This window comes from Pristiophorus japonicus, chromosome 11, assembly GCF_044704955.1.
Source record: "Pristiophorus japonicus isolate sPriJap1 chromosome 11, sPriJap1.hap1, whole genome shotgun sequence".
Lineage (NCBI taxonomy): Eukaryota > Metazoa > Chordata > Chondrichthyes > Pristiophoridae > Pristiophorus > Pristiophorus japonicus.
In genome coordinates this window covers 152,009,356-152,034,974 of record NC_091987.1, presented here as the reverse complement: position 1 = coordinate 152,034,974, position 25,619 = coordinate 152,009,356, and the positions used below count along the sequence as shown (strand labels likewise).

The window sequence follows — 25,619 nt, the reverse complement described above, 5'->3', positions numbered from 1 at the left end:
TAAGACAGAGAAAACAAGGGTTAGTAAGTAGTAATTAAGGAGGTCTTCCTGTGTGAAATGGTATATACCTCAATGCAAGGAGTACAGGGAATAAGGCAGATGAGCTGTGAGCACAGGTAGACACTTGGGATTATGATATTATAGCTATTACAGAGACATGGCTGAAAGAGGGGCAGGTTTGGCAGTTCAATAGTCCTGGTTACAGGATTTTTAGATAGGACAGAGAGGAGGGTAAAAAAGGGGGGGGGGGTTGTGATACTGATTAAAGAAACTATTACAGCGGTGAGGAGGGATGATATGTTAGAGGGATCATCAAATGAGGCCATATGGGTTGAACAGAAAAATAAAAAAGGGGCAATCACACTGCTGGGAGTGTATTATAGACCCCCAAACAATGGGAGGGAGATAGAGGAGCAAATATGTAGGCAAATTGCTATGAATTCTAAAGCCATAGAGCAGTAATAGTAGGGGATTCCAATTATTCTAATATTGATTGGGACAAATATAGTGTGAAGGGTATAGAGGGTGCGGAATTCCTAAAATGCATTCAAGAGAACTTTTTTAGTCAGTATGTAGCAAGCCCAACACGAGAGGGGGCGGTCTTGGATTTAGTTTTGGGGAAGGGGTATCAGTGGGAGAGCATTTGGGTGCCAGTGATCATAATTCAGTCAGATTTAAGGTAGTTATGGATAAGGACAAGTATAGACCAGGAATAAAAGTCCCAAATTGAGGAAAAGCTAACTTTGCTAAATTGAGGAGTGATTTGGCCATAATGGACTGGAAACAGCTACTTGTTGGTAAATCAGTGTCAGAACAGTGGGAGGCATTCAAGGAGGAGATCCGGAAGGCTTAGGCCAAACATGTGGCCTTAAAGAAAAAGGGTAGGAATAACAATTCTGGAGCATTCTGGATGTCTAGGGGCTTAGAGGGAAGGATTAAGAAAAAAAGGGAAGCTCATGTCATATACCGACGGCTAAATACGGTAAAATCTCTGGAGGAATACAGGAAGTTCAGAGGTGAAATTAAAAAGGATATTAGGAAAGCTAAGAGAGAGCATGAAAAATTCTTGGCCAGTAAAATCAAGGAAAACCCAAAGATGTTCTATAAATATATTAAGAGCAAGAGGATAACTAAAGAAAGGACAGGGCTTATTAGAGATCTTTGTGTGGAGGTGGAAGATGTTGGTATAATTCTTAATGAACACTTTGTGTTTGTTTTCACATTGAAAGGGGCAATGCAGATACTGCTATCGAGGAGGAGTGTGAGATTCTGGGCGAAATAGACATAGTGAGAGAGGAGGTATTGGGGGTTTAGAAGCTTTGAAAGTGGATAAGTCCCCAGGCTCTGGCCTGGTAAGTGGAGCTGAGTCCATGGCCAGATCAGCCACGATCTTGTTGAATGGCGGAGCAGGCTCGAGGGGCTAGATGGCCTACTCCTGTTCCTAATTCTTATGTAAATGCATCACAGGCTGTTGAGCGAAGCAAGAGAGGAAATAGCAGAGGCCTTGACCATCATTTTCTAGTCCTCTTTGGACTCAGGTATGGTGCTGGAGGACAGGAGGACTGCTAATGTGGTACTCTTATTTAAGAAGGGAGAAAGGGATAGGCCGAGTAATTACAGGCCTGTCAACCTAACCTCAGTGGTGGGATAATTATTGGAAAAAATCCTGAAGGACAGAATAAATCTACATTTAGAAAGGCAAAGATTAATCAGGGACAGTCAGCACAGATTTGTAAAGGGAAGAGCATGTTTGACTAACCTAATTGAATTTTTCGAGGAGGTAACCAAGAGTGTCGATGAGGGTAGTGTGTACGATGTAGTATATCTGGACTTCAGCAAAACTTTTGATAAGGTCCCACATGGCAGACTGGTCACGAAGGTGAAAGCCCATGGGATCCAGGGCAAAGTGGTAAGTTGGATCCAAATTGGTTTAGAGGTAGGAAGCAAAGAGTAATGGTTGATGGGTGTTTTTGTGACTGGAAGGATGTTTCCAGTGGGGTTCCGCAGGGCTCAGTACTGGGTCCCTTGCTTTTTGTGGTATACATCAATGATCTATATTTGAATATAGGGAATATGATTAAGAAATTTGACACTAAAATTGGCTGTGTGGTTGATAATGAAGAGGAAAGTCATGGACTGCAATGCCAGTTCATTGGATATATTCAAGAGGGAATTAGATATGGCCTTTACGGCTAAAAAGATCAAGGGGTATGGAGAGAAAACAGGAAAGGGGTACTGAGGGAATGATCAGCCATGATCTTATTGAATGGCGGTGCAGGCTCGAAGGGCTGAATGGCCTACTCCTACAACTATTTTCTATGTTTCTATGTTTCTATGTTACGATATCAATCTACTGGTCAGGTAGGTAGAACAGTGGCAAATGGAATTTAATTCAGAGAAGTATAAGATAATGCACTTATGGAGGGCTAATAAGGAAAGGGTATACAAAATCAATGGTAGGTCATTAAGGAGTGTAGATGAATAAAGGCACTCTGGCGTGCTTGTCCACAGATCCCTGAAAGTAGCAGGCCAGGTGGATAAAGTGGTTAAGAAGGCATACGGAATGCTTGCCTTTATTAGCCGAGGCATAGAATATAAGAGCAGGGAGGTTATGCTTAAATTGTATAATACACTGGTTGGGCCACAGCTGGAATACTGCGTGCAGTTCTGGTCGCCGTATTATAGGAAGGACGTGATTGCACTGGAGAGGGAGCAGAGGAGATTTACAAGGATGTTGCATGGAATAGAGAATCTTAGCTATGAGGATAAATTGGACAGGCTGGGTTTGTTCTCATTGGAACAGAAGAGGCTGAGGAGAGACCTTATTGAGGTGTATAAAATTTTGAAGGGCCTGGACATAGTGGATAGTAAGGATCTATTTCCATTGGTGGAGGGGTCTATAACGAGGGGGCATTGTTTTAAGGTGCTTGGTAAAAGGTTTAAAGGGGATTTGAGGGGAAGCTTCTTCACACAGAGGGTTGTGGGGGTCTAGAACTCGCTGCCTGGAAGAGTGATGGATGCATAAACCCTCACCACTTTTAAGCGATGGTTGGATGGGTACCTAAAGTGCCGTAACCTGCAGGGTTAAGGACCTAGAGCTGGTAAGTGAGATTAGACTGGATAGCCTCTTGTTGGTTGGGGCAGATATAATGGTAAGTACTGCAGGGAATAGAATACGGCCAGGGTGATCTCCTGGACTAGTTTCGATCATCTGGATGGGTCGGAGAGGAATTTTCCCAGATTTTTTTCCCCAATTGGCCTGGGTTTTTATCTGTTTGTTTGCCTCTCCCAGGAGATCGTATGGCTCTGGTTGGGGTGAAGTGCAAAATGTTGCGATACATGGGGTGTCGCAGTTGTGTGAGGCGGACTGGTTGGGCTGGGTGCTCTTTACCTTTCCGTCATTGTTCACAGGTTTATATGTAACCTTCTGGGGTGCTGACCGAGGGCGTGCGGCTCTTTGTCGCGCGCGGAAACGATGGGCCGAAATGGCCTCCTTCTGCACTGTAAATTTCTATGTCTCTATGTTTCTAAGATAGCATATGAGAGTAAACTAGCAAGAAATATAAAAACAGTTTGTAAGAGTTTCTACAGGTATATAAAAAGGAAGAGAGTGGCTAAAGTAACTGTTGGTCCCTCAGAGGATGAGACTGGGGAATTAATAATGGGGAACAGGGAAATGGCAGAGACTTTGAACAAATATTTTGTATCGGTCTTCACGGTAGAGGACACTAAAACATCCCAATAACTGATAAACAAGGAGCTAGTGGAGGGCGGGGGGGAACTTATTACAATCACTATCACTAGCGATAAAATACTAGGCAAACTAATGGGACTAAAGGCTGACAAGTCCCCTGGATCTGATGGCCTGCATCCTAGGGTGGTAAAATAAGTGGCTGCAGAGATAGTGGATGCATTGGTTGTAATCTACCAAAACTCCCTGGATTCTGGGGTGGTCCCAGCGGATTGGAAAACCGCAAACGTAATGCCCTTATTTAAAAAAGGAGGCAAACAGAAAGCAGGAAACTATAGACCAGTTAGCCTAACATCTGTCATTGGGAAAATGCTGGAGTCCATCATTAAGGGATCAGTAGCAGTCAAACAGAGTCAGCATGGTTTTATGAAAGGGAAATCATGTTTGACAAAGTTGCTGCAATTCTTTGATGATGTAACGAACAGGGTGGATAAGGGGGAACCAGTGGATGTGATGTATTTGGATTTCCAGAAAGCATTCGATAAGGTGCCACATAAAAGGTTACTGCACAAGATAAAAGTTCATGGGTTGGGGGTAATATATTAGCATGGATAGAGGATTGGCTAACTAACAGAAAACGGAGAGTCGGGATAAATGGGTCATTTTCCTGTTGGCAAACTGTAATTAGTGGGGTGCCACAGGGATCAGTGCTGGGGCCTCAACTATTTACAATCTATATTAATGACTTGGATGAAGGGACCGAGTGTAATGTAGCCAAATTTGCTGATGATACGAAGATGGCTGGGAAAGCAAATTGTGAGGAGGACACAAAAAATCTGCAAAGGGATATAGACAGGCTCAGTGAGTGGGCAAACATTTGGCAGATGGAGTATAATGTGGGAAAATGTGAGTTTGTCCACTTTGCTGAAAAAATAAAAAAGCAAATTACTATTTAAATGGAGAGAGGTTACAAAATACAGCAGTATAGAGGGATCTGGAGGTTCTTGTACATGAAACACAAAAAGTTAGCATGCAGGTACAGCAAGTAATCAGGAAGGCAAATGGAATGTTGGCCTTTATTGCAAAGGGATGTAGTTTAAAAGCAGAGAAATCCTGCTACATAGCATTGGTAAGACCACATCTGAAGTACTGCGTACAGTTTTGGTCTCTCGTGGGGGAATCTAGAACTAGGGGGCATAGTTTCAGAATAAGGGGTCGCCCATTTAGGACAGAAATGGGGATGAACATCTTCTCTCAGAAGGTCATGAATCTTTGGAATTCTCCACCCCAGAGAGCTGTGGAGGCTGGGTCATTGAATATATTTAAGGCGGAAATAGACAGATTTTTGAGCGATAAGGGAGTGAAGGGTTATGAGGAGCGGGCAGGAAAGTGGAGTTGAGTCCAAGATCAGATCAGCCATGATCTTATTGAATGGTGGAGCAGGCTCGAGGGGCCAAATGGCCGACTCCTGCTCCTATTTCTTATGTTCTTATGTTACAACACACAACTCATTGCACACAGCCACGAGGCAAGATTTTGTGCATCCCTGTTAATACTTGACCTGTTCTAGAAGTGAAACTCAACCAGATCTGGACATGGACGAGGCCCCCCATTCACACCAGTAAATGTAGAATAATTGACCCTGAGTCTTTACACTCTTCTCGAACAGGGGCCATTTCACGAGCTGCCCACTGACTGAGAATAACCCCCTCTTTCAGTCTTGCCAGAGTTCTATGTGTGCAAGTGGCAGAAATTTGATGTGTGTGTGGAACAAAGCCTCCAAGAGTTGTCTGTATCCTTGCTTCTCAGCCTCGTGTAGTTTCATGAAAGCTGCCTTCAGATTAACAAGCAAAACCAAAAATCGTTCCACCTTAATATCCACCTTAACATCCAGCTTTTAATTAAAGAAATGTCTTTCATCCTTCAAGCACAGGACGTGGGGGCCTTATTGGGTGTGACTCTGTTTCCCAGCTTTATAACCTGGGTCAAAGTTCAGGCGACCGTTAAATTGAATCCTCCTGTTCCATTTGCCCCGAGCCCCTGTCTTGCATCCATGTGAGAAATTAAACCAGGGTCCCTCAAGGCCATTTTTTGATGTTCCCTGACTTATTTGCGAATGTGTAAGCTCTATTAAATAAAATGTAATGTATCAGAATGAGGAGCTTGAACAAACACTGCTTACAGAGCAAGTGCTGTCCAAGCAGATAAACCAGCAGTCAATTCCTTCTCAAATTATTTCATATCTGAGTCTAATTGGCAAAACTAACCCATGGTGGAACTCTCGCTCAATGGGAGAGCAGATCGGAGAATCGTCTGCTCTAGAGATGTGCTGATTTCCCAGTCACTAAATTTAATGCCTGGATAAATCGGGAGTGCCATGCATTTGACACACACTCTGATTGGTGCCCAGCTAAACATTCAGAGACCTGGACAAGTATTAAAAGGGATGCACAAAATCTTGACTCATGGCTGTGTGCGATGAGTTGTGTGTCGTGTTGTACAAAAGCCGGCGTGATCTTTAATATACCATTTCCAACATTCCATTGACTCTGGATCAGTTCCTATAGAGTGGAGGGTAGCCAATGTAACCCCACTTTTTAAAAAAGGAGGGAGAGAGAAAACAGGGAATTATAGACCGGTCAGCCTGACCTCGGTAGTGGGTAAAATGATGGAATCAATTATTAAGGATGTCATAGCAGTGCATTTGGAAAGAGGTGACATGATAGGTCCAAGTCAGCATGGATTTGTGAAAGGGAAATCATGCTTGACAAATCTTCTGGAATTTTTTGAGGATGTTTCCAGTAGAGTGGACAAGGGAGAACCAGTTGATGTGGTATATTTGGACTTTCAGAAGGCGTTCGACAAGGTCCCACACAAGAGATTAATGTGCAAAGTTAAAGCACATGGGATTGGGGGTAGTGTGCTGACGTGGATTGAGAACTGGTTGTCAGACAGGAAGCAAAGAGTAGGAGTAAATGGGTACTTTTCAGAATGGCAGGCAGTGACTAGTGGGGTACCGCAAGGTTCTGTGCTGGGGCCCCAGCTGTTTACATTGTACATTAATGATTTAGATGAGGGGATTAAATGTAATATCTCCAAATTTGCGGATGACACTAAGTTGGGTGGCAGTGTGAGCTGCGAGGAGGATGCTGTGAGGCTGCAGAGCGACTTGGATAGGTTAGGTGAGTGGGCAAATGCATGGCAGATGAAGTATAATGTGGATAAATGTGAGGTTATCCACTTTGGTGATAAAAACAGAGAGACAGACTATTATCTGAATGGTGACAGATTAGGAAAAGGGGAGGTGCAAAGAGACCTGGGTGTCATGGTACATCAGTCATTGAAGGTTGGCATGCAGGTGGAGCAGGCGGTTAAGAAAGCAAATGGCATGTTGGCCTTCATAGCAAGGGGATTTGAGTACAGGGGCAGGGAGGTGTTGCTACAGTTGTACAGGGCATTGGTGAGGCCACACCTGGAGTATTGTGTACAGTTTTGGTCTCCTAACCTGAGGAAGGACATTCTTGCTATTGAGGGAGTGCAGCGAAGGTTCACCAGACTGATTCCCGGGATGGCGGGACTGACCTATCAAGAAAGACTGGATCAACTGGGCTTGTATTCACTGGAGTTCAGAAGAATGAGAGGGGACCTCATTGAAACATTTAAAATTCTGACGGGGTTAGACAGGTTAGATGCAGGAAGAATGTTCCCAATGTTGGGGAAGTCCAGAACCAGAGGTCACAGTCTAAGGATAAGGGGTAAGCCATTTAGGACCGACACGCTGGTTCTTCACCCAGAGAGTGGTGAATCTGTGGAATTCTCTACCACAGAAAGTTGTTGAGGCCAATTCACTAAATATATTCAAAAAGGAGTTAGATGAGGTCCTTACTACTCGGGGGATCAAGGGGTATGGCGAGAAAGCAGGAATGGGGTACTGAAGTTGAATGTTCAGCCATGAACTCATTGAATGGCGGTGCAGGCTAGAAGGGCCGAATGGCCTACTCCTGCACCTATTTTCTATGTTTCTATGTTTCTATACACACATCGCCGGGAATTTCTTGAGGGATTCACTCGATCAGTCATTGAAACTCCGTTCACACTCCTATCAGGGCCAGGTGAAGCAGGTGCGTTCCCTCCCCCACAGTCCTGGCGATCGCTCCCCGCCCCCCCTCGGTCTTATCTGAGGGCCGCTGCCCATTGGTGGGAGCTGCCGCTACAGGAATGACAGGCACTGCCATCCCATTTCCCCCCCAAGAGGCAGATGACACCCAGGCCCAATTTCGGGCCCAGTCTAATTTCTACTCCAAAGCAACTCCAAGCGTGTCTGGAACGCGCAAGGGTCTGCTAGAGACCGGAGAATAATGGCACCATTTAGCTTTCACACAATCAGCACTGTAATGTATTTGCTTCATGGGTTCTTTGATTCAGAATTTATCGCAACACATTGCTATTAAGAACTCGTTAGTTTATTAGCAAAGGTTTATCAATCACACTACACATTACCAGTTCATCCACCAGGCTCACAACCACCTGCCTCATCGTGGATCCCCCGAACCCAACTGACTGGGGTTTTATTGAGTCTTGTGACCATCATGTGACTAGCTAAGCCACTCCCAACTCAACAGTTCTACAACTATTTTCGTTGCATCTGTAAATTAAATGCCCCCTTACTAAAACCGACAATTTAAACAAATTAAACTTTAAAGGTTAAATTAAAATTTGGTTGCCGGGGGTGATGATGCACTCCAGTCCCTCCGGTGCCCACCTCTCGCAGAAGGCCGCGAGCGTACCAGTGGACACCACGTGCTCCATCTCCAGGGACACCCTGGCTCGGATGTAACCATGAAATAGAGGCAGGCAGTCGGGCCGAACGACCCCCGCAACCGCCCGTGGCCTGGACCGGTTAATGGCCTCTTGGCCGTGCCCAGGAGCAGTCCTCCGAGGAGGCCTTCCGACCTGTCCGCTCCACTCTGCACAGGGTGCCCAAAGATCAGGAGCATGGGACTGAAGTGCAACTAGAATTTGAGGAGCAGCCCCTTCAAATAATGGAACAGGGGCTGCAACATCACACATTCCATAAACACATGCAACACGGATTTCTCCACACTGCAGAAATTACAGGCGGCCTGGGAGCCCGTGAACCAACTTAAAAACCGATTGCACGGGACTGCTCCGTGCATCACCCTCCAGGCCAAGTCCCCAATAAATAAAGAGAGGACTCCTGCATAGAGTGCACTCCACTGGGGACAAACCGCCTCCTCTGGACGGCAAGATGATGCGCCATGGTGTGTCCGGACGGCAGACGAGGATGGCAAGGTGGAGAATGTGCAAGAGCAGCCGTACAGGAATCCCCTCTCAACAGCTCCACAAAACTGTGAGCATACTCACAGGTGCACATATTACAAGCCCCCGCTTTGTTCGTGGTTATTCTATTCTTAGACTGACCTTCGGGGTGGAACTGCGGCCCAGAGTTGAGCTATTATACTTGGATGCGGAAGCCGAGCTGGACTTTTTCCTCGGCACCGTGTCACTCAGATACAAACCCTCCTTCTGTTGCTTTTTCCTGTCCTCCAGAGTCCGGAAGTTCTTTGAAATGAAACGTGATATATTCAAATGAGTACCTTGAACCAACAAGTGCGTCCAGAGCAAACTTTAATAACAACTATATATACACATAGGGTTGTAGTAATACCCACCCTCCTGTATGGCTCAGAGACATGGACCATGTACAGTAGACACCTCAAGTCGCTGGAGAACTACCACCAACGATGTCTCCGCAAGATCCTACAAATCCCCTGGGAGGACAGACGCACCAACATTAGCGTCCTCATCCAGGCCAACATCCCCAGCATTGAAGCACTGACCACACTTGATCAGCTCCGCTGGGCAGGCCACATTGTCCGCAGGCCAGACACGAGACTCGCAAAGCAAGTGCTCTATTCGAAACTCATTCACGGCAAACGAGCCAAAGGTGGGCAGCGGAAACATTACAAGGACACCCTCAAGGTCTCCCTGATAAAGTGCGACATCCCCACTGACACCTGGGAGTCCCTGGTCAAAGACCGCCCTAAGTGGAGGAAGTGCATCCGAGAGGGCACTGAGCACCTCAAACCTCGTCGCAGAGAGCATGCAGAAATCAAGCGCAGGCAGCGGAAGGAGCGTTTGGCAAACCTGTCCCACCCTCCCTTACTCTCAATGACTATCTGTCCCACCTGTGACAGGGACTGTGGTTCTCGTATTGGACTGTTCAGCCACCTAAGAACTCATGTTTTGAGTGGAAGCAAGACTTCCTCGATTCCGAGGGACTGCCTATGATGATGATGATGATGACATAATTGAAAGGCATGTGTTGAAGGTACATTTACTTCCTGTATCACTGTCCCTGTCACACTTTGTTGAGAATTCCCCCATCGGTTATAAAACAACTGATTCACCCCCGCACTGGGGGGGTTTAATGAACAGTCACCGTGATAATTCACCCCCCACCCCCAAAACCCACAGTGCAGGCAAACAATGTAGTTCGCATCAGTTGCAGCAAGCTCCCACAAACAAAACCGTGGTAACGACCAGATGATGTGTTTTAGGTGTTGGTTGAGGATAACTATTGGTCAGGACACCGGGGAGAACACCCCCGCTCTGCAGGGGAGTTTTTCACATCCACCCGAGAGAGCAGTTTAACGTCTCATCCAAAAGATGGCACCTCCGACAGTGCAGCACTCCCTCAGCACGGCACTGGAGTATCTGCCTAGATTTATGGGCTCAAGGCCCTGGAGTGGGACTTGAACCCACAACCTTCTGACTCAGAGACGAGGATGCTGTCCACTGAGCCACGGCTGCAAAACCACTGAAGACTAGAAGATGAGAAAATAGAAATAAATATGTAAGCAGCTCAATGATGTTCAGATATGCAGCATAAATATATATTTCAAGATATAAATAAGGTGAAGGCAAATGCTGCTGCAGTCTTGCCAAAATGTGTTGATGTTGAACTGGTCCTCCAGGAACCCATGTTGATCCAAGGAGTTCCCTTTGGGACATGGCCAAGCTGTGAGAGACTTGCTCACACAATTCCCCGATTGGACAGCTGCAAGAGCCATAGCCACCTCTCAATAATGGCAGTAATATTCATCGCTTCTATCACTATGTACACAGCTCAGCTCAAGTCAGCAGAGAATATCCCTCAGAGTTTCTTATGACATGAAACAACGCAGATCTCCATCACTGCATTCATCATAGGTGGTCCCGCGAAACGAGGATGACTTGCTTCCACGCCAAAAAAGGATGAGTTCACAGGGCTTTCAATGAGGGACCTAATATCCCAGGACGCGAACTAAATCTTGAAGGGTGGAAGATGCCTGTGCGTGGATTTTTTTAACGTGTGGAACCGTTGCACACAAGCCATCACACGGGCTTGACAGAGCTAGATCTTGGCAAGGATTAACCAAGACGACTGGAGACCTGCTTTGCTGCATGGTCCTAGTGCGCACACATATCGCGGTGTGGGCTGGCCCGTGCTGCCCCTGGGCCCTCGCCTCTCCTGGGCCCCGATCACATCCCTCGACGATCTCTCGCCGCTCCTTCGCCCCAACCTCGCCGCTCCTGCTGTACCTGCCCGCACTGCAGTCAGCCGTCGCCCTCCTGCAGCAGCACGCGCTGCTCCCTGCAGTGGTACACCGCATGTTGCTCCCTCCAATAGCTGCTTCACTCCAACATCGAGAGCGCCTGTGGGCATGTTCCGAGGATGATGGTGCTCTTGTCCTTCTCATTGGTAGAGGTCGCAGGGGAGGGAGGTGATGGTGAGTTGCTGCAGTGCAATATCCTGTTCATCGTACACACTGCAGCCAGGCTGGGCCAGAGGTGGAGGGGGTGGGTATTGGGTGCGGGGACACCAATCAAGGGATGCGCTCCCAGTTTTGTTGCGGCTGCACCATCCAGGGCAACGCTGAGTCATCATCATCATATAGGCAGTCCCTCGGAATGGAGGAAGACTTGCTTCCACTCCAACAGTGAGTTCTCAGGTGACTGAACAGTCCAATATGGGAATTACAGTGTCTGTCGCAGGTGGGGCAGACAGTGGTTAGAGGAAAGGGCGGGTGGGGAGTCTGGTTTGCCGCACGCTCCTTCCGCTACCTGCGCTTCTTTTCTGCATGATCTCGGCGACGAGACTCGAGGTGCTCAGCGCCCTCCCGGATGCACTTCCTCCACTTAGGGCAGTCTTTGGCCAGGGACTCCCAGGTGTCGGTGGGGATGTTGCACTTTATCAAGGAGGCTTTGAGGGTGTCCTTGAAACGTTTCCTCTGCCCACCTTTGGCTCGCTTGCCGTGTAGGAGTTCCGAGTAGAGCGCTTGCTTTGGGAGTCTTGTGTCGAGCATGCAAACAATGTGGCCTGCCTAACACAGCTGGTTAGTGCTTCAGTGCTGGAGATGTTGGTCTGGATGAGGACAATGATGTTGGTGCATCTGTCCTCTCAGGAGATTTGTAGGATCTTGCGGAGACATCGTTGTGATATATCTCCAGCGACTTGAGGTGTCTACTGTACATGGTCCATATCTCTGATCCATACAGGAGGGCGGGTATTACTACAGCCCTGTAGACCATGAGCTTGGTAGTAGATTTGAGGGCCTGGTCTTTGAAAACTCTTTTCCTCAGGAGGCCGAAGGCTGCGCTGATGCACTGGAGGCGATGTTGAATCTCCGCATCAATATCTGCTTTTGTTGATAAGAGGTTTACGAGGTATGGGAAGTGGTCCACGTTGTCCAGGGCCATGCCATGGATCTTGATGACTGGGGGGGGGGGGGGGCAGTGCTGTGCGGCGAGGACAGGTTGGTGGAGGACCTTTGTCTTACGGACATTTAGCGCAAGGCCCATGCTTTCGTACGCCTCAGTAAATACGTCGACTATATCCTGGAGTTCAGCCTCTGTGTGAGCACAGACGCAGGTGTACTGTAGCTCGACGACAGAGGTTGGGGTGGTCTTGGACTTGGCCCGGTGGCAGAGAAGGTTGAACAGATTCCCACTGGTTCTGTGGGAATATATTCATGCCTAACCACACAGTATGGAGGCGGTGAGCAGGGTTTAGGTCAGTGGATTCTTTGTGTGGCCAGTGTCACTTTGCACTTGAAGCTGTTCCCGGCTTGTTTATTGGCTAATGTGTTGTGAGGAAGTGGGGCAGTTCAGTCCATTCTGTTCTTATTAGACAGAACTCACACAAAAAAACAGAACAGCAGAGAAAAGGTTAACTCAAAGGAAGGAAATCCTGGAAGGACTGTACCATCATTCGAGTACGGTGGGGAGACGTGTGATTTGTCTTGGTGCATATACAGTAGCTTGAGCTCAGTGGAACAGGCTGCGGATTGGGTGACATCTAAATGATTCTCAGTCCAAAAGAGATCGTGCCTCCCCTCACAGACTGGGTGTATGGAATTAATGGCAAGGCAGATTACTTACTAGCTAGGGACTTCTGGTTCACTGAAGAATGTCTAGTGACTAAGTCGAATACTGTTGATGGAATCATGTCAGTGCCAAATAAATATTGTTTTAACCAGTGTTGGGTGTCTCCTGTGTCTAACTAAGGGAGGGAGAAAGAGAGATACCTTCAAGGGAAGGACAGGGAATCAATGTAGAATATACGTTGCAATTAAATCCTGACAGATTCATGCTGGGGAGGGAGTGTATAAATACCCCCTGTGAGGTACACCTTGTGTACTCTTTGTGGAAGTGCATCCGGGAGGGCACTGAGCACCTCGAGTCCCATCGCTGAGAGCATGCAGAAATCAAGCACAGGCAGCGGAAAGAGCGTGCGGCAAACCTGTCCCACCCACCCTTTCCTTCAACCACTGTCTGTCCCACCTGTGACAGAGACTGTGGCTCGCGTATTGGACTGTTCAGCCACCTAAGGTATCGTGTTAACAGTGGAAGCAAGTCTTGCTCGATTCCGAGGGACTGCCTATGATGCACCCTTTGTTAAACTTTGTACAGCCCGCAGCAATGTAAGGGATAACAGCATTTCGCAGACTGCTATCGGAGGAAACCCGGGCATTGACACATTACCTGATTACGCCTGCTATGTTTTTTAGCTGGAAGAGGAGGCGGAGAAGGAAGAGCAGGAGGAGGAGGAGGAGCAGCATCTACACAGGGCACCTCTTCAGGCCAGTGCACCATTGGTGGTTTCGGCACGGGGCGGGAGGAGAGGTGAGAAGGGGAGGAGCCACATCCATGGCCGGGAGGCGAAGACTCTGAAGGCTAAAGCAAGGAAAGCAAGCAAGCAAGACTCAGGATGGAGAAAGTGGGTGGCAGTTCAACATCGCTCGCCTACCCGCCTCAAAGTCACTAAAGCGGCAACCACTGGGAGACTGTGAGTGAGCGGAGAGGGAAGGCAGGGGTCCCGAATTTCCCAGGGTCCCGGGGGGGTGCGGTGGAGGCGGGTGAGGATAGGCGTGGGCAGGGGGTTGGGGCACAATCCAGTCTCTGCCCCGCCGCAAGTAACGACCCTGGAATTACCTCTGGGGGAGGAGGGGGTAGGGCTGCACCCCGTGACATCACAAAAGCAGGCGGGGTCAGTGGAATTCCCAGTTCTGCTGCCCCGGAAGTCCTGGACGGCGGATTCAGTTCATTGGCGTTCGCCGGGCCTGCGGGAGTGTTCCAGAACATTCCGCAACATAAAATGTCGGCCTTGTCAAAAAGGGGAGGCTGAGCTCGAGTATTATGGCTGTTTTCAGCCAGCTGCCATGTGCCACGTTGTCTGACCCCTGTTCCCCTGGACTGCCCATGAAGTGCCAACAGTTACACGGGCACCCGCCTGTATTACGTGGATTGCCTGAAGCTGGGAGTTCCGGGGATTTTTTTGTACTATTCGTCCATGGGATGTGGGCGTCTCTGGCAAGGCCGGAATTTATTGCCCATCCCTTGAGAAGATGGTGGTGTCGTCCTGGTTAACCCTCGCCACTGGACCAAGACCTAGCTCTGTCAAGCCCGTGTGGTGGCTGGTGTGCAACGGCCACCCCACGTTAAAAAAACCCACGCACAGGCATCTTCCACCCTTCAACATGTAGTTCAGGATCTGGAATATTAGGTCCTTCATTGAAACACATGTGAACTCATCCCTTTTTTGGAGTGGAAGTGAGTCATCCTCGATACAAGGGACCGCCTATGATAATGATGAGTGGTGACAATCGAGTGTCTCGCTGGGCCATTCCCAAGGGGCAATTAAGGGTCAACCACATTGCTGTGGGTCTGGAGTCACATGTAGGCCCAGACCGGATAAGGGCAGCAGGTTTCCTTCCTCTAAAGGACACGAGTGAACTAGATGGGTTTCTACCACAGTCCGATAGTTTCATGGTCACCATTACTGTGACGAGCTCTTTATTCCAAATGTATTTATTTAATGGAATTTAAATTCCCCAGCTGCCGTGGTGGGATTTGAACTCACATTTCTGGATCATTACTCCAGGCCCCGGCATTACTGGTCCAGTAACATCGCCACTGTGATACCGCTGAAATTGGGCACCAATCTGATGGTGCGTGGCGATGGTGCAACCAAATTGAGAGGCCCCGAGAACCAAAGCTAATTATCTCGGGCCCCGTCAGAACTAACCAGGCCCGGATACAGCTGGCCGATTATCTCGTGTCCTCACCAATTTCAGCCCACACCGAGGCCCAGAGGTAAGACCAGGTGGAGGTGGGCACCGAGGAAGGGGGACGGGAAGGGGTGGGTACTCAGGAAGGGGGAGAGGGTGGGCCAGCAGTAACCCCAGTTAATTTGTGCACCCGGGAGAAGAACTCCTGCCTCTTCCAACTCCATATTTGGGGCATTTTTCTCACAGAATCACACAAATTTACAGCATGGAAGGAGGCCATTGTGTTCGCGCCGGCCGACAAAGAGCTATCCAGCCTAATCCCACTTTCTAGCTCCTGGTCCGTAGCCCTGTAGGTTATGGCACTTCAGGTGCACATCCAAGTACTTTTTAAATGTGGTGAGGGTTTCTGCCTCTAACATCCTTTCAGGCTGTGAGTTCCAGACACCCACCACGCTCTGGGTGAAGACATTTCCCCTCAAATCCCCTCTAAACCTCCTACCAATTACTTTAAATCTGTGCCCCCTGGTTATTGACCCCTCTGCCAAGGGAAACAGGTCCTTCCTATCCATTCTATCCAGGCCCCTCATAATTTTATACACCTCAATAAGGTCTCCCCTCAGCCTCCTCTGTTCCAAAGAAAACAACCCCAGCCTGTCCAAACTTTCCTCATAGCTAAAATTCTCCAGTCTTGGCAACATCCTCGTAAATCTCCTCTGTACCCACTCGAGTGCAATCGCATCTTTGGGCAGCCTTCAGCATTCCCTTTATGAACCGCTGGTTAGGCTGCTCCAACTCCCGGGAATACTGGGCAGAGTTCGAGAGCGGGATCGCATTTCAATATTGATCGAAGTTTGTGCTCATTTCAGAGAAATACCAGGACCAGTTGAGCAGTGGCCTGAATAGGAGGGCTCCTGACAGCCCGGCTAAATGGCTTATCAGCTGTTTCAGGCTGATATAAGCAGGCACAACACTGTTAAGAGTTACACCCCTGTATGGCGATAGAATGGCCCGTTTTCACTCTCTTTAAGACATTAGAACATAAGAAATAGGAGCAGGAGTCGGCCATTCAGCCCCTCGAGCCTGCTCTGCCATTTAATAAGATCATGGCTTATCTGATCATGGACTCAGCTCCACTTCCCTGCCCGCTCCCCATAGCCCTTGGCTCCCCTATCGTTTACCAGCCACGTGTTCATTTGGTAATTTGCCGAAAATGGATCAAGCCGACCAACCTCTTCATGACGAGCGGTGGTTACCTGTTGGGGGCTGGGTGCTTCACCAACTGGTTCAGGAGACACCGCCAGAGAATCAAAGGGGCAACTGGTCTTTGCGTTGCTATACAATTGGTTAATCTGGCTTACAGTCACATAATCCTGGCAAAGGAGCGAAGGAACAGAAAGGGAAAGGTTAAAAGGGGGAACGTACAGTGGTGAATAGTGGCATCAGAGCAAAGAGCAGGAACTCGTGTGTAAATTAGATAGTTACAAACCACACAAGGACAGTGAGAGAGAGAGACAGTCAGAGAGAATGGCACCACGGAGTCGGTTAATGGTAGATGCAACACAGCACAATCGCAGGCGAGAGTCTCACCAGCACACTCCCCGGGGTATCTGTCGCCATCGGCCCCTCTGTCCTCCCAGGAAACCACACTGCTCCATCTTACACCGTGGTTTACAGTGGCTGAAAGGCCCCGCCCCCACCCTTCCCCACCCCTCCCCCACCCTGCCCTTGCCCTTCACCACCCCTCCCCTACTAACAATCTTCCACTGCCCAACCCTCCCCCACCTTTCCCCTGCTCACCCCTCCCCAACCACACCCTCCCCCTCCATGATCCACCCCTCCCCCACACCACCCCTCCCCTCTCCCACCAATGACCCTCCCCCGTGCCAACCACACCCGTCCCTCACCCCCCTCCCCGCCCCACCCACAACCCGTCCCCTCCTCTCCCACGATCCCCCTAAATGTTCCGAGTTGGTACGGGGGGGGGGGGGGGGGGGGGATTTTAACCGGGCGGGATACCCACGGGATTGGCTGGACGGCTGGTACTGCAACCCGCCCAGTATTGCTCTCCACTGACTCGAACGGAAATTAAAATCGGGCTGCGTGCGAGACCAGCGTTGCCCCTGATCACGTCAGTTTGTGATGGGCAGCTTGGGTTAAAATTGCCCCCCTGGCGTCTCTGGTGTGTCTTCTCGCGAGACAATCCCATGCTGGGAGACGGAGCCAACACTGGTATCCTGACCAATGCAGACTGTTGAGAGATGAGATGCCCAGATCTCGCAGCTACCTGTTGAAATGGGGAAATAAGATGGTGCCCCCTGTGTGCCATCAATCTATGAAGTGAGGTGAGAGGTTTGGAGACACCTCTTCCCATTGAGGGCTATCGGAGCACGGAACACCCAAAGACACAGACCACTGCATCATTTAATCAGAGCTGAGAGTTGATAGGTCCTCGGTTCAGGAGCTGGTCTAGATGGGAGGGCACATGATTAGCACAACAGCACAGCCCCATTGGATGAGCTAAAGCTGTAGCTATTGGTAGATTGGAAGCCAATGGAGGCTGTACACAGGACAGTTTGATTCAAGATCAGAAACATAAGAATTAAAAGCAGGAGGCGGCCATTCGGCCCCTCGAGCCTGCTCCGCCATTCAATGAGATCATGGCTGATCTTCGACCTCACTCCACTTTCCTGCACTGTCCCCATATCCCTTGATTCCATTAATATCCAAAAATCTATTGATCTTTGTTTTGAATATACTCAAAGACTGAGCCTACACAGCCCTCTGGGGCAGAGAATTCCAAAGATTCACCACCCTCTGAGTGAAGAAGTTTCTTCTCATCTCAGTCCTAAATGGCCGACCCCTTATTCTGAGACTGTGACCCCTGGTTCTAGACTCCCCAGCCAGAGGAAACATCCTCCCTGCATCTACCCTGTCAAGCCCTGTATGAATTGTGTTAGTTTCAATGAGATCATCTCTCATTCTTCTAAACTCTAGAGAATATAGGCCCATCTCATTTTCCAATCCTGACAGCTCATTGGACAGGATTATAATGCCCTAAATACGAGATGCATGAAGTTTCAAAGTTATAACTAAGTACATGAGATACCAGTCCAAATTAGCAGCTGTGTGCTTGATACCATTCCAACTGGCTCCATCACACGACTAAAGCTTTCCTGGCACTGACATCAGCTGCTGCCCTCCTTGGCTTCTGCTCACTAGCCAATAAATCAAAGTAGGATTTCCGTTAAAGTAAAAATACAAACACCTCCCAGGCATACTTGTGGGAACTCGTTAGTTTCATTCCCGAATTAGAATTTACTTTAAAATGGTAACAGTTTTATGGTGTGTACTGGGGAGGCTATTCAGTGAAACGTCCTGCACCTCAGAGTGTATCCATTGCTAAATCCCTTTTGCACCTGAAAACGGGATCTCAAAATTGTCATAGTGTCATACCCCAGACAGCCGCAATTCAGGGATCCCACACCTCGGGGTCTCACACCTCAGGGTCCCCACACCTCAGGGTCCCTCAGGGTCCCCACACCTCGGGGTCTCACACCTCAGGGTCTCTCAGGGTCCCCCAGACCTCAGGGTCCCCACACCTCAGGGTCCCCACAACTCAGGGTCTCACAGCTCGGAGTCCTCACACCTCAGGGTCCCCACACCTCAGGGTCTCACAGCTCAGGGTCTCACAGCTCAGGGTCTCCCACCTCAGGGTCCCACACCTCAGGGTCCCCACACCTCAGGGTCCCCACACCTCAGCGCCTCACACCTCAGGGTCTCACAACTCAGGGTCCCCACACCTCAGGGTCTCACACCTCAGGGCTCAGGGTCTCACACCTCGGGGCCCTCACACCTCAGGGTCTCACACCTCAGGGTCTCACACCTCAGGGTCTCACCTCGGGGTCCTCACACCTCGGTCCTCACACCTCGTGGTCCTCACACCTCAGGGTCTCACACCTCAGGGTCCTCACACCTCAGGGTCCCCACACCTCAGGGTCCTCACACCTCAGGGTCTCACACCTCAGGGTCTCACATCTCGGGGTCCTCACACCTCAGGGTCTCACACCTCAGGATCTCACACCTCAGGGTCTCACACCTCAGGGTCTCACACCTCAGGATCTCACACCTCAGGGTCTCACACCTCAGGATCTCACACCTCAGGGTCTCACACCTCAGGGTCTCACACCTCGGGGTCCTCACACCTCAGGGTCTCACACCTCAGGATCTCACACCTCAGGGTCTCACACCTCGGGGTCCTCACACCTCAGGGTCTCACACCTCAGGATCTCACACCTCAGGGTCTCACACCTCAGGGTCTCACACCTCAGGGTCTCACACCTCAGGATCTCACACCTCAGGGTCTCACACCTCAGGATCTCACACCTCAGGATCTCACACCTCAGGGTCTCACACCTCAGGATCTCACACCTCAGGGTCTCACACCTCAGGGTCTCACACCTCAGGATCTCACACCTCAGGGTCTCACACCTCAGGGTCTCACACCTCGGGGTCCTCACACCTCAGGGTCTCACACCTCAGGGTCTCACACCTCAGGGTCTCACACCTCAGGGTCTCACACCTCAGGATCTCACACCTCAGGGTCTCACACCTCAGGATCTCACACCTCAGGATCTCACACCTCAGGGTCTCACACCTCAGGATCTCACACCTCAGGGTCTCACACCTCAGGGTCTCACACCTCAGGGTCTCACACCTCAGGATCTCACACCTCAGGGTCTCACACCTCAGGGTCTCACACCTCGGGGTCCTCACACCTCAGGGTCTCACACCTCAGGGACCTCACACCTCGGGGTCCTCACACCTCGTGGTCCTCACACCTCGGGGTCCTCACACCTCAGGGTCTCACACCTCAGGGTCCCCACACCTCGGGGTCCTCACACCTCAGGGTCTCACACCTCGGGGTTCTCACACCTCGGGGTCCTCACACCTCAGGGTCTCACACCTCGGGGTCCTCACACCTCAGGGTCTCACACCTCAGGGTCCTCACACCTCGGGGTCTCACACCTCAGGGTCTCACACCTCCGGGTCCCTCACACCTCGGGGTCCCTCACACCTCGTGGTCTCACACCTCAGGGTCTCACACCTCCGGGTCCCTCACACTTCGGGGTCTCTCACACCTCGGGGTCCCTCACACCTCAGACAGTATCCGGGGATGGGAAGAGGAGAGGACACAGATCACATTTTGTAATCCCTTTTCAATTTGCCAAGGCTTCTTCAGCAGCACCTCCAAAACCCACGACCTCTACCACCTAGAAGGACAGCAGGCGCATGGGAACACCACCACCTCCACGTTCCCCTCCAAGTCACACACACCATCCTGACTGGGTCACAATCCTGGAACTCCCTCCCTAACAGCACTGTGGAGCACCTTCACCACACGGACTGCAGCGGTTCAAGAAGGCGGCTCACCACCACCTTCTCAAGGAGCAATTAGGGATGGGCAATAAATGCCGGCCCTGCCAGCGACGCCCACATCCCAGGAACAAATAAAAAAGCATTTAAACTTCCCCTCCCAGACCCCGTCGGGGCGGGAATGAAGCAGAGTTATTCCCACTGTGTTTAGATGGAATACCCCTGTGTTGAGCTGCCTGTGATTCACAGCCAGACTGTAACTCTGGAACAATAGTCAGAGGACTTAAATAAATCAAAGGGCTCCAGATGGATTGTTGATTTCAGCTGCTTGCTAAAAATTCCTCAGCTCGGGGAAGCTGTACAACACATTTAGTAAATCCAACCCACCTTGTGTGCTGTGTGAGGACATGCAAGAGCTACCTCACTCACTCCTGCTCCCACTAGTTTCTTGCACTCTTTCTCCAGCACCTCCACCAAGTCCCAGTCCAACACTCCCTGGGGCTTGGCGTTAGAACTCTCCCCGCTTGGTGGCAAGTGTGTGCGAGCAGTTAAATCATAGAATCGTAGCAATTTACCGCACGGAAGGAGGCCATTCCGGCCCATCGTGTCCGCGCCGGCCGACCAAGAGCTATCCAGCCTAATCCCACTTTCCAGCTCTTGGTCCATTGCCCTGTAGGTTACGGCACTTCAGGTGTACATCCAAGTACTTTTTAAATGTGGTGAGGGTTTCTGCCTCTACCACCCTTTCAGGTAGTGAGTTCCAGACCCCCACCACCCTCTGGATGAAGACATTTTCCCTCGAATCCCCTCTAAACCTCCCCCCAATTACTTTAAATCTGTGCCTCCTGATTGTTGACCGCTCTGCTAAGGGAAATAGGTCCGTCCTATCCACTCTATCCAGGCCCTTCATGATTTTATACACTCAATAAGGTCTCCCCTCAGCCACCTCTGTTCCAAAGAAAACAACCCAGCCTATCCAATCTTTCCTCAAAGGCAAAATTCTCCCGTCCAGGCAACATCCTCATAAATCTCCTCTGTTCCCTCTCTGGTGCAATCACATCTTTCCTGTAATGCGGTGACCAGAACTGCATGCAGTACTCCAGCTGTGGCCTAACCAGTGTTTTATACAGTTCAAGCATAACCCCCCTGCTCTTGTATTCTATGCCTTGGCAAATAAAGTTAAGTCGGAGCGGCTCGATTTCCCACTGGTTTATGGAGGTGTAAACGGTAATCAGGGCCGCTGCACCTCCCAGGGACCCCGATAGCCAGGGCCTGAGCGGAGACTGCACAACACTGGTGGGGCTTTCCCATCACGTCGGAGCAGGTGGGACGGACATAGAGGAACTCCAGCTAAGTGAGAAACCTTCCTTCATGGGGCTGGGTGGAATACGAGCGTCCCCTGCCCTGGACTCCCCGCCCCTCCTCCTTCTCCCGTGACCCTCGCCTATCACTTCTCCACAAGGTTAAACCCCCCCCCCCCAATCTGACCTCTCTCCCAACCCCGAACACCTCCACCCCTCCCCCGTCACGGCCACCACCCCCCAACACCTCCACCCCTCCCCCACCCCGCCACCTCCCCGCAACACCTCCACCCCTCCCCCATCACCACCACCTCCCCGCAACACCTCCACCCCTCCCCCACCCCGCCACCACCCCCCAACACCTCCACCCCTCCCCCATCACCACCACCTCCCCGCAACACCTCCACCCCTCCCCCACCCCGCCACCTCCCCTCCCCATCCCCCCGTCACCGCCACCTCCCTCCCCCCCGCCACCTCCACCGTCTGCCCCATCTCCACCCGCCTTAGTCACCTCCCTCCCCCATCCCCCCCATCACCACCACCTCCCTCTCTCCTTCACCCTCCCCCATCACCACCACCACCCCTTCACCCGCCCCATCACCACCCTGTCACCACCGCCCTCCCCCTCACTCCCCCCCTCTCTCCCAGCACCGTCCCCCCACTCAGTCAGCGGTCACTGTAACCCGCACCCCTCAGCGCCAGCTTCCTGCCGGTCTGAGTGATGTAGACGGCAGTGTTTACAGTCTACATTTTACGGCTTTCGATGCCTCCGGCGGGACATTAACTCGCCGGAAAGCCGCTGCACATTAAAACTAAAAGGTAGAATTACCCCGTTTTTATAAATGTGAATTCCTCTCGCTGGAGGTTGTGGGACTTGATGTGCCAACAGACAAAGAGCTAAAACTGAAAGACAAGTTGACCTTTAACTTGGAGAAACTGGATCTTTATGGGGTCAGCACCATCACTGGGCAACAGGAGTGAGGCATCTCCTCAGCCGGCGAGTGATGGGCCTGTGTGGTTCCCGGGGTCCGTGCAGGGCGGACACTCGCTCAGACTGACCACACTGGGATACGGGCGATTCCAGCCGGCGAGTGATGGGCCTGTGTGGTTCCCGGGGTCTGTGCAGGGCGGACACTCGCTCAGACTGACCACACTGGGATACGGGCGATTCCAGCCGGCGAGTGATGGGCCTGTGTGGTTCCCGGGGTCTGTGCAGGGCGGACACTCGCTCAGACTGACCACACTGGGATACGGGCGATTCCAGCCGGCGAGTGATGGACCTGTGTGGTTCCCGGGGTCCGTGCAGGGCGGACACTCGCTCAGACTGACCACTCTGGGATACGGGCGATTCCAGCCGGCGAGTGATGGGCCTGTGTGGTTCCCGGGGTCCGTGCAGGGCGGACACTCGCTCAGACTGACCACACTGGGATACGGGTGATTCCAGCCGGCGAGTGATGGGCCTGTGTGGTTCCCGGGGTCCGTGCAGGGCGGACACTCGCTCAGACTGACCACTCTGGGATACGGGCGATTCCAGCCGGCGAGTGATGGGCCTGTGTGGTTCCCGGGGTCCGTGCAGGGCGGACACTCGCTCAGATTGACCACACTGGGATACGGGCGATTCCAGCCCGTTGCAATGGTCAGTATTCCTGGCTTCTGTTCGGATAGGAGCAAGTTTCCAAACCGATTGTGGCGCGTGTGAGCAGGAAGCTTTACGGGGAACTCCTGGATGGTTTTTGTTGGCAGTGACGAGTTTCTTCCTGGTGTTGGAGGAATGGAGGCGGCTCCATTTGAGGGAGATACGTCGGACATCAGGAGTGTTTAAACCATTCTGGCTAGCTCGTCCCACACTGTGCATTCAATATAACATCTAGACAAGTCGTGTGGGTAAAACGTTACCATTTAAAGGACAATTGACATGGTTGAAAGGCTGCAAGAAAGTAATTACCTCCTTAAACATGTTCGGACTGATAGGGAGGCTGATCCCTCCAGTACTGTCATAATACTCCCTCTCCAAACTCAGCAAGTTGTCTTTTTCCTGAGGGGAAGACAAAGAGTTTTGATAAATTTTCTGCCGTATTGTGTTGTCCCAATACATGGCCAATCCAGATGTGGCTGATTGCATTTCTGATCAGTAAGCAATGATGAATAGACACCAACGTTGGGCCTGTGATCTCAAAGGTCATCCATAGGCAGGTGAACTTTAACCCTATTGTGCGTTCGTTGGTTAAATGGTAAGGGGGAAAGCAGAGTGTGTGAGTGTTATTTGATCGTTGTAGCTGCTTTCCTCTTGCACTTTGAGGAGCATCCGAGAAGGCAGCGAACACGTCGAGTCTCTTCATCGGGAGCACGTGGAAGCCAAGTACAAACAGCGGAAGGAGTGTACGACAACCCAAGCACCCCACCCACCCGTCCCTCCAACCACCGTCTGCCCCACCTGTGACAGAGACTGTAGGTCCCACATCGGTCTCATCCGTCACCTGAGAACTCATCTTAGTGTGGAAGCAAGTCATCTTCGACTCTGGGGATCTGCCCAAGAGAGGAGAGGAAGCAGGAAAAGTGGCTGCATTACTCCCTTGGTAACCGAACGGTGACAGATTCTTGTTCAGTAAACACACTCCCGGGAAGCACATTGACCAGTACTGTGTGTGAGGTGGTTTCTATTAAAATGAGCGCTTGTGGCTAAAACAGTGTCACCACATCCTCAACTGGGGCTAGTCAGTGATTTCTCATGGTCACCACCGGTCTAAGTAGAGCACTCCCAGAGCACAGCATGGTTAATAGTTTCAGCACTCCTGCAGTGATTGCCCATCTCCGACCTGTGCTCATTTTGCAGGTGGATTGAATCCTCCTGATGAAATTGAAGGCGCTGTGGTACCAATCGTCAGCCTGAGGGCTGGAAATTCTAGTTGGAGGCTGTAATGTATTTGCTTCATGGGTTCTTTGCTTAATAATTCAATCACAACACATTGCTATTAAGAACTAGTTGGTTTATTATCAAAGGTTTAACAATCACACTACGCAGGTGAGATGAAGGAAGAATGTTCCTGATGTTGGGGAAGTCCAGAACCAGGGGGTCACAGTCTAAGGATAAGGGGTAAGCCATTTAGGACCGAGATGAGGAGAAACTTCTTCACTCAGAGAATTGTGAGCATGTGGAATTCTCTACCACAGAAAGTTGTTGAGGCCAGTTCGTTAGATATATTCAAAACGGAGTTATATGTGACTCCTACGTCTAAAGGGATCAAGGGGTATGGAGAGAAAGCAGGAATGGGGTACTGAGGGAATGATCAGCCATGATCATATTGAATGGTGGTGCAGGCTTGAAGGGCCGAATGGCCTGCTCCTGCAACTATTTTCTATGTTTCTATTACCAGTTCATCCACCAGGTTCATAACCACCTGCCTCATCTTGGATCCCCCGAACCCAATTGGCTGGGGTTTTATTGAGTCTTGTGAACATCATGTGACTGGCTAAGCCACTCCCACTCAACAGCTCTACAAACCTGTGAGCATCCTCACCGGGGATATATTACAGACACATTCCCGGAAATTTCTAATTTGTCCTTATGTGGCTCGGTGTCAGATTTCTTGTTGTTGTCTCGTAACACACCTGTGAAGCACCTCGGGACGTTTTACGAACTTAAAGGCGCTATATAAACACAAGTTGTTCAAATACTCAGCG

The 25,619-nt window shown here is 50.4% G+C and overlaps 1 protein-coding gene across 4 annotated transcripts in view; it reads right to left on the bottom strand.

Moving 5' to 3' along the window:
* The window catches only part of phldb2b (pleckstrin homology-like domain, family B, member 2b), a 457,175-nt gene that overhangs the window by 118,232 nt on the left and 313,324 nt on the right, over window positions 1-25,619 (bottom strand). For all 4 annotated transcript variants that reach the window (XM_070894178.1, XM_070894179.1, XM_070894180.1 and 1 more), the window contains 2 exons: window positions 23,884-23,973; window positions 9,134-9,274 (listed from right to left, as the gene is read on the bottom strand). In XM_070894178.1, the coding sequence (XP_070750279.1) occupies window positions 9,134-9,274; window positions 23,884-23,973 (231 nt within the window). The remainder of the gene's footprint in view (window positions 1-9,133; window positions 9,275-23,883; window positions 23,974-25,619) is intronic.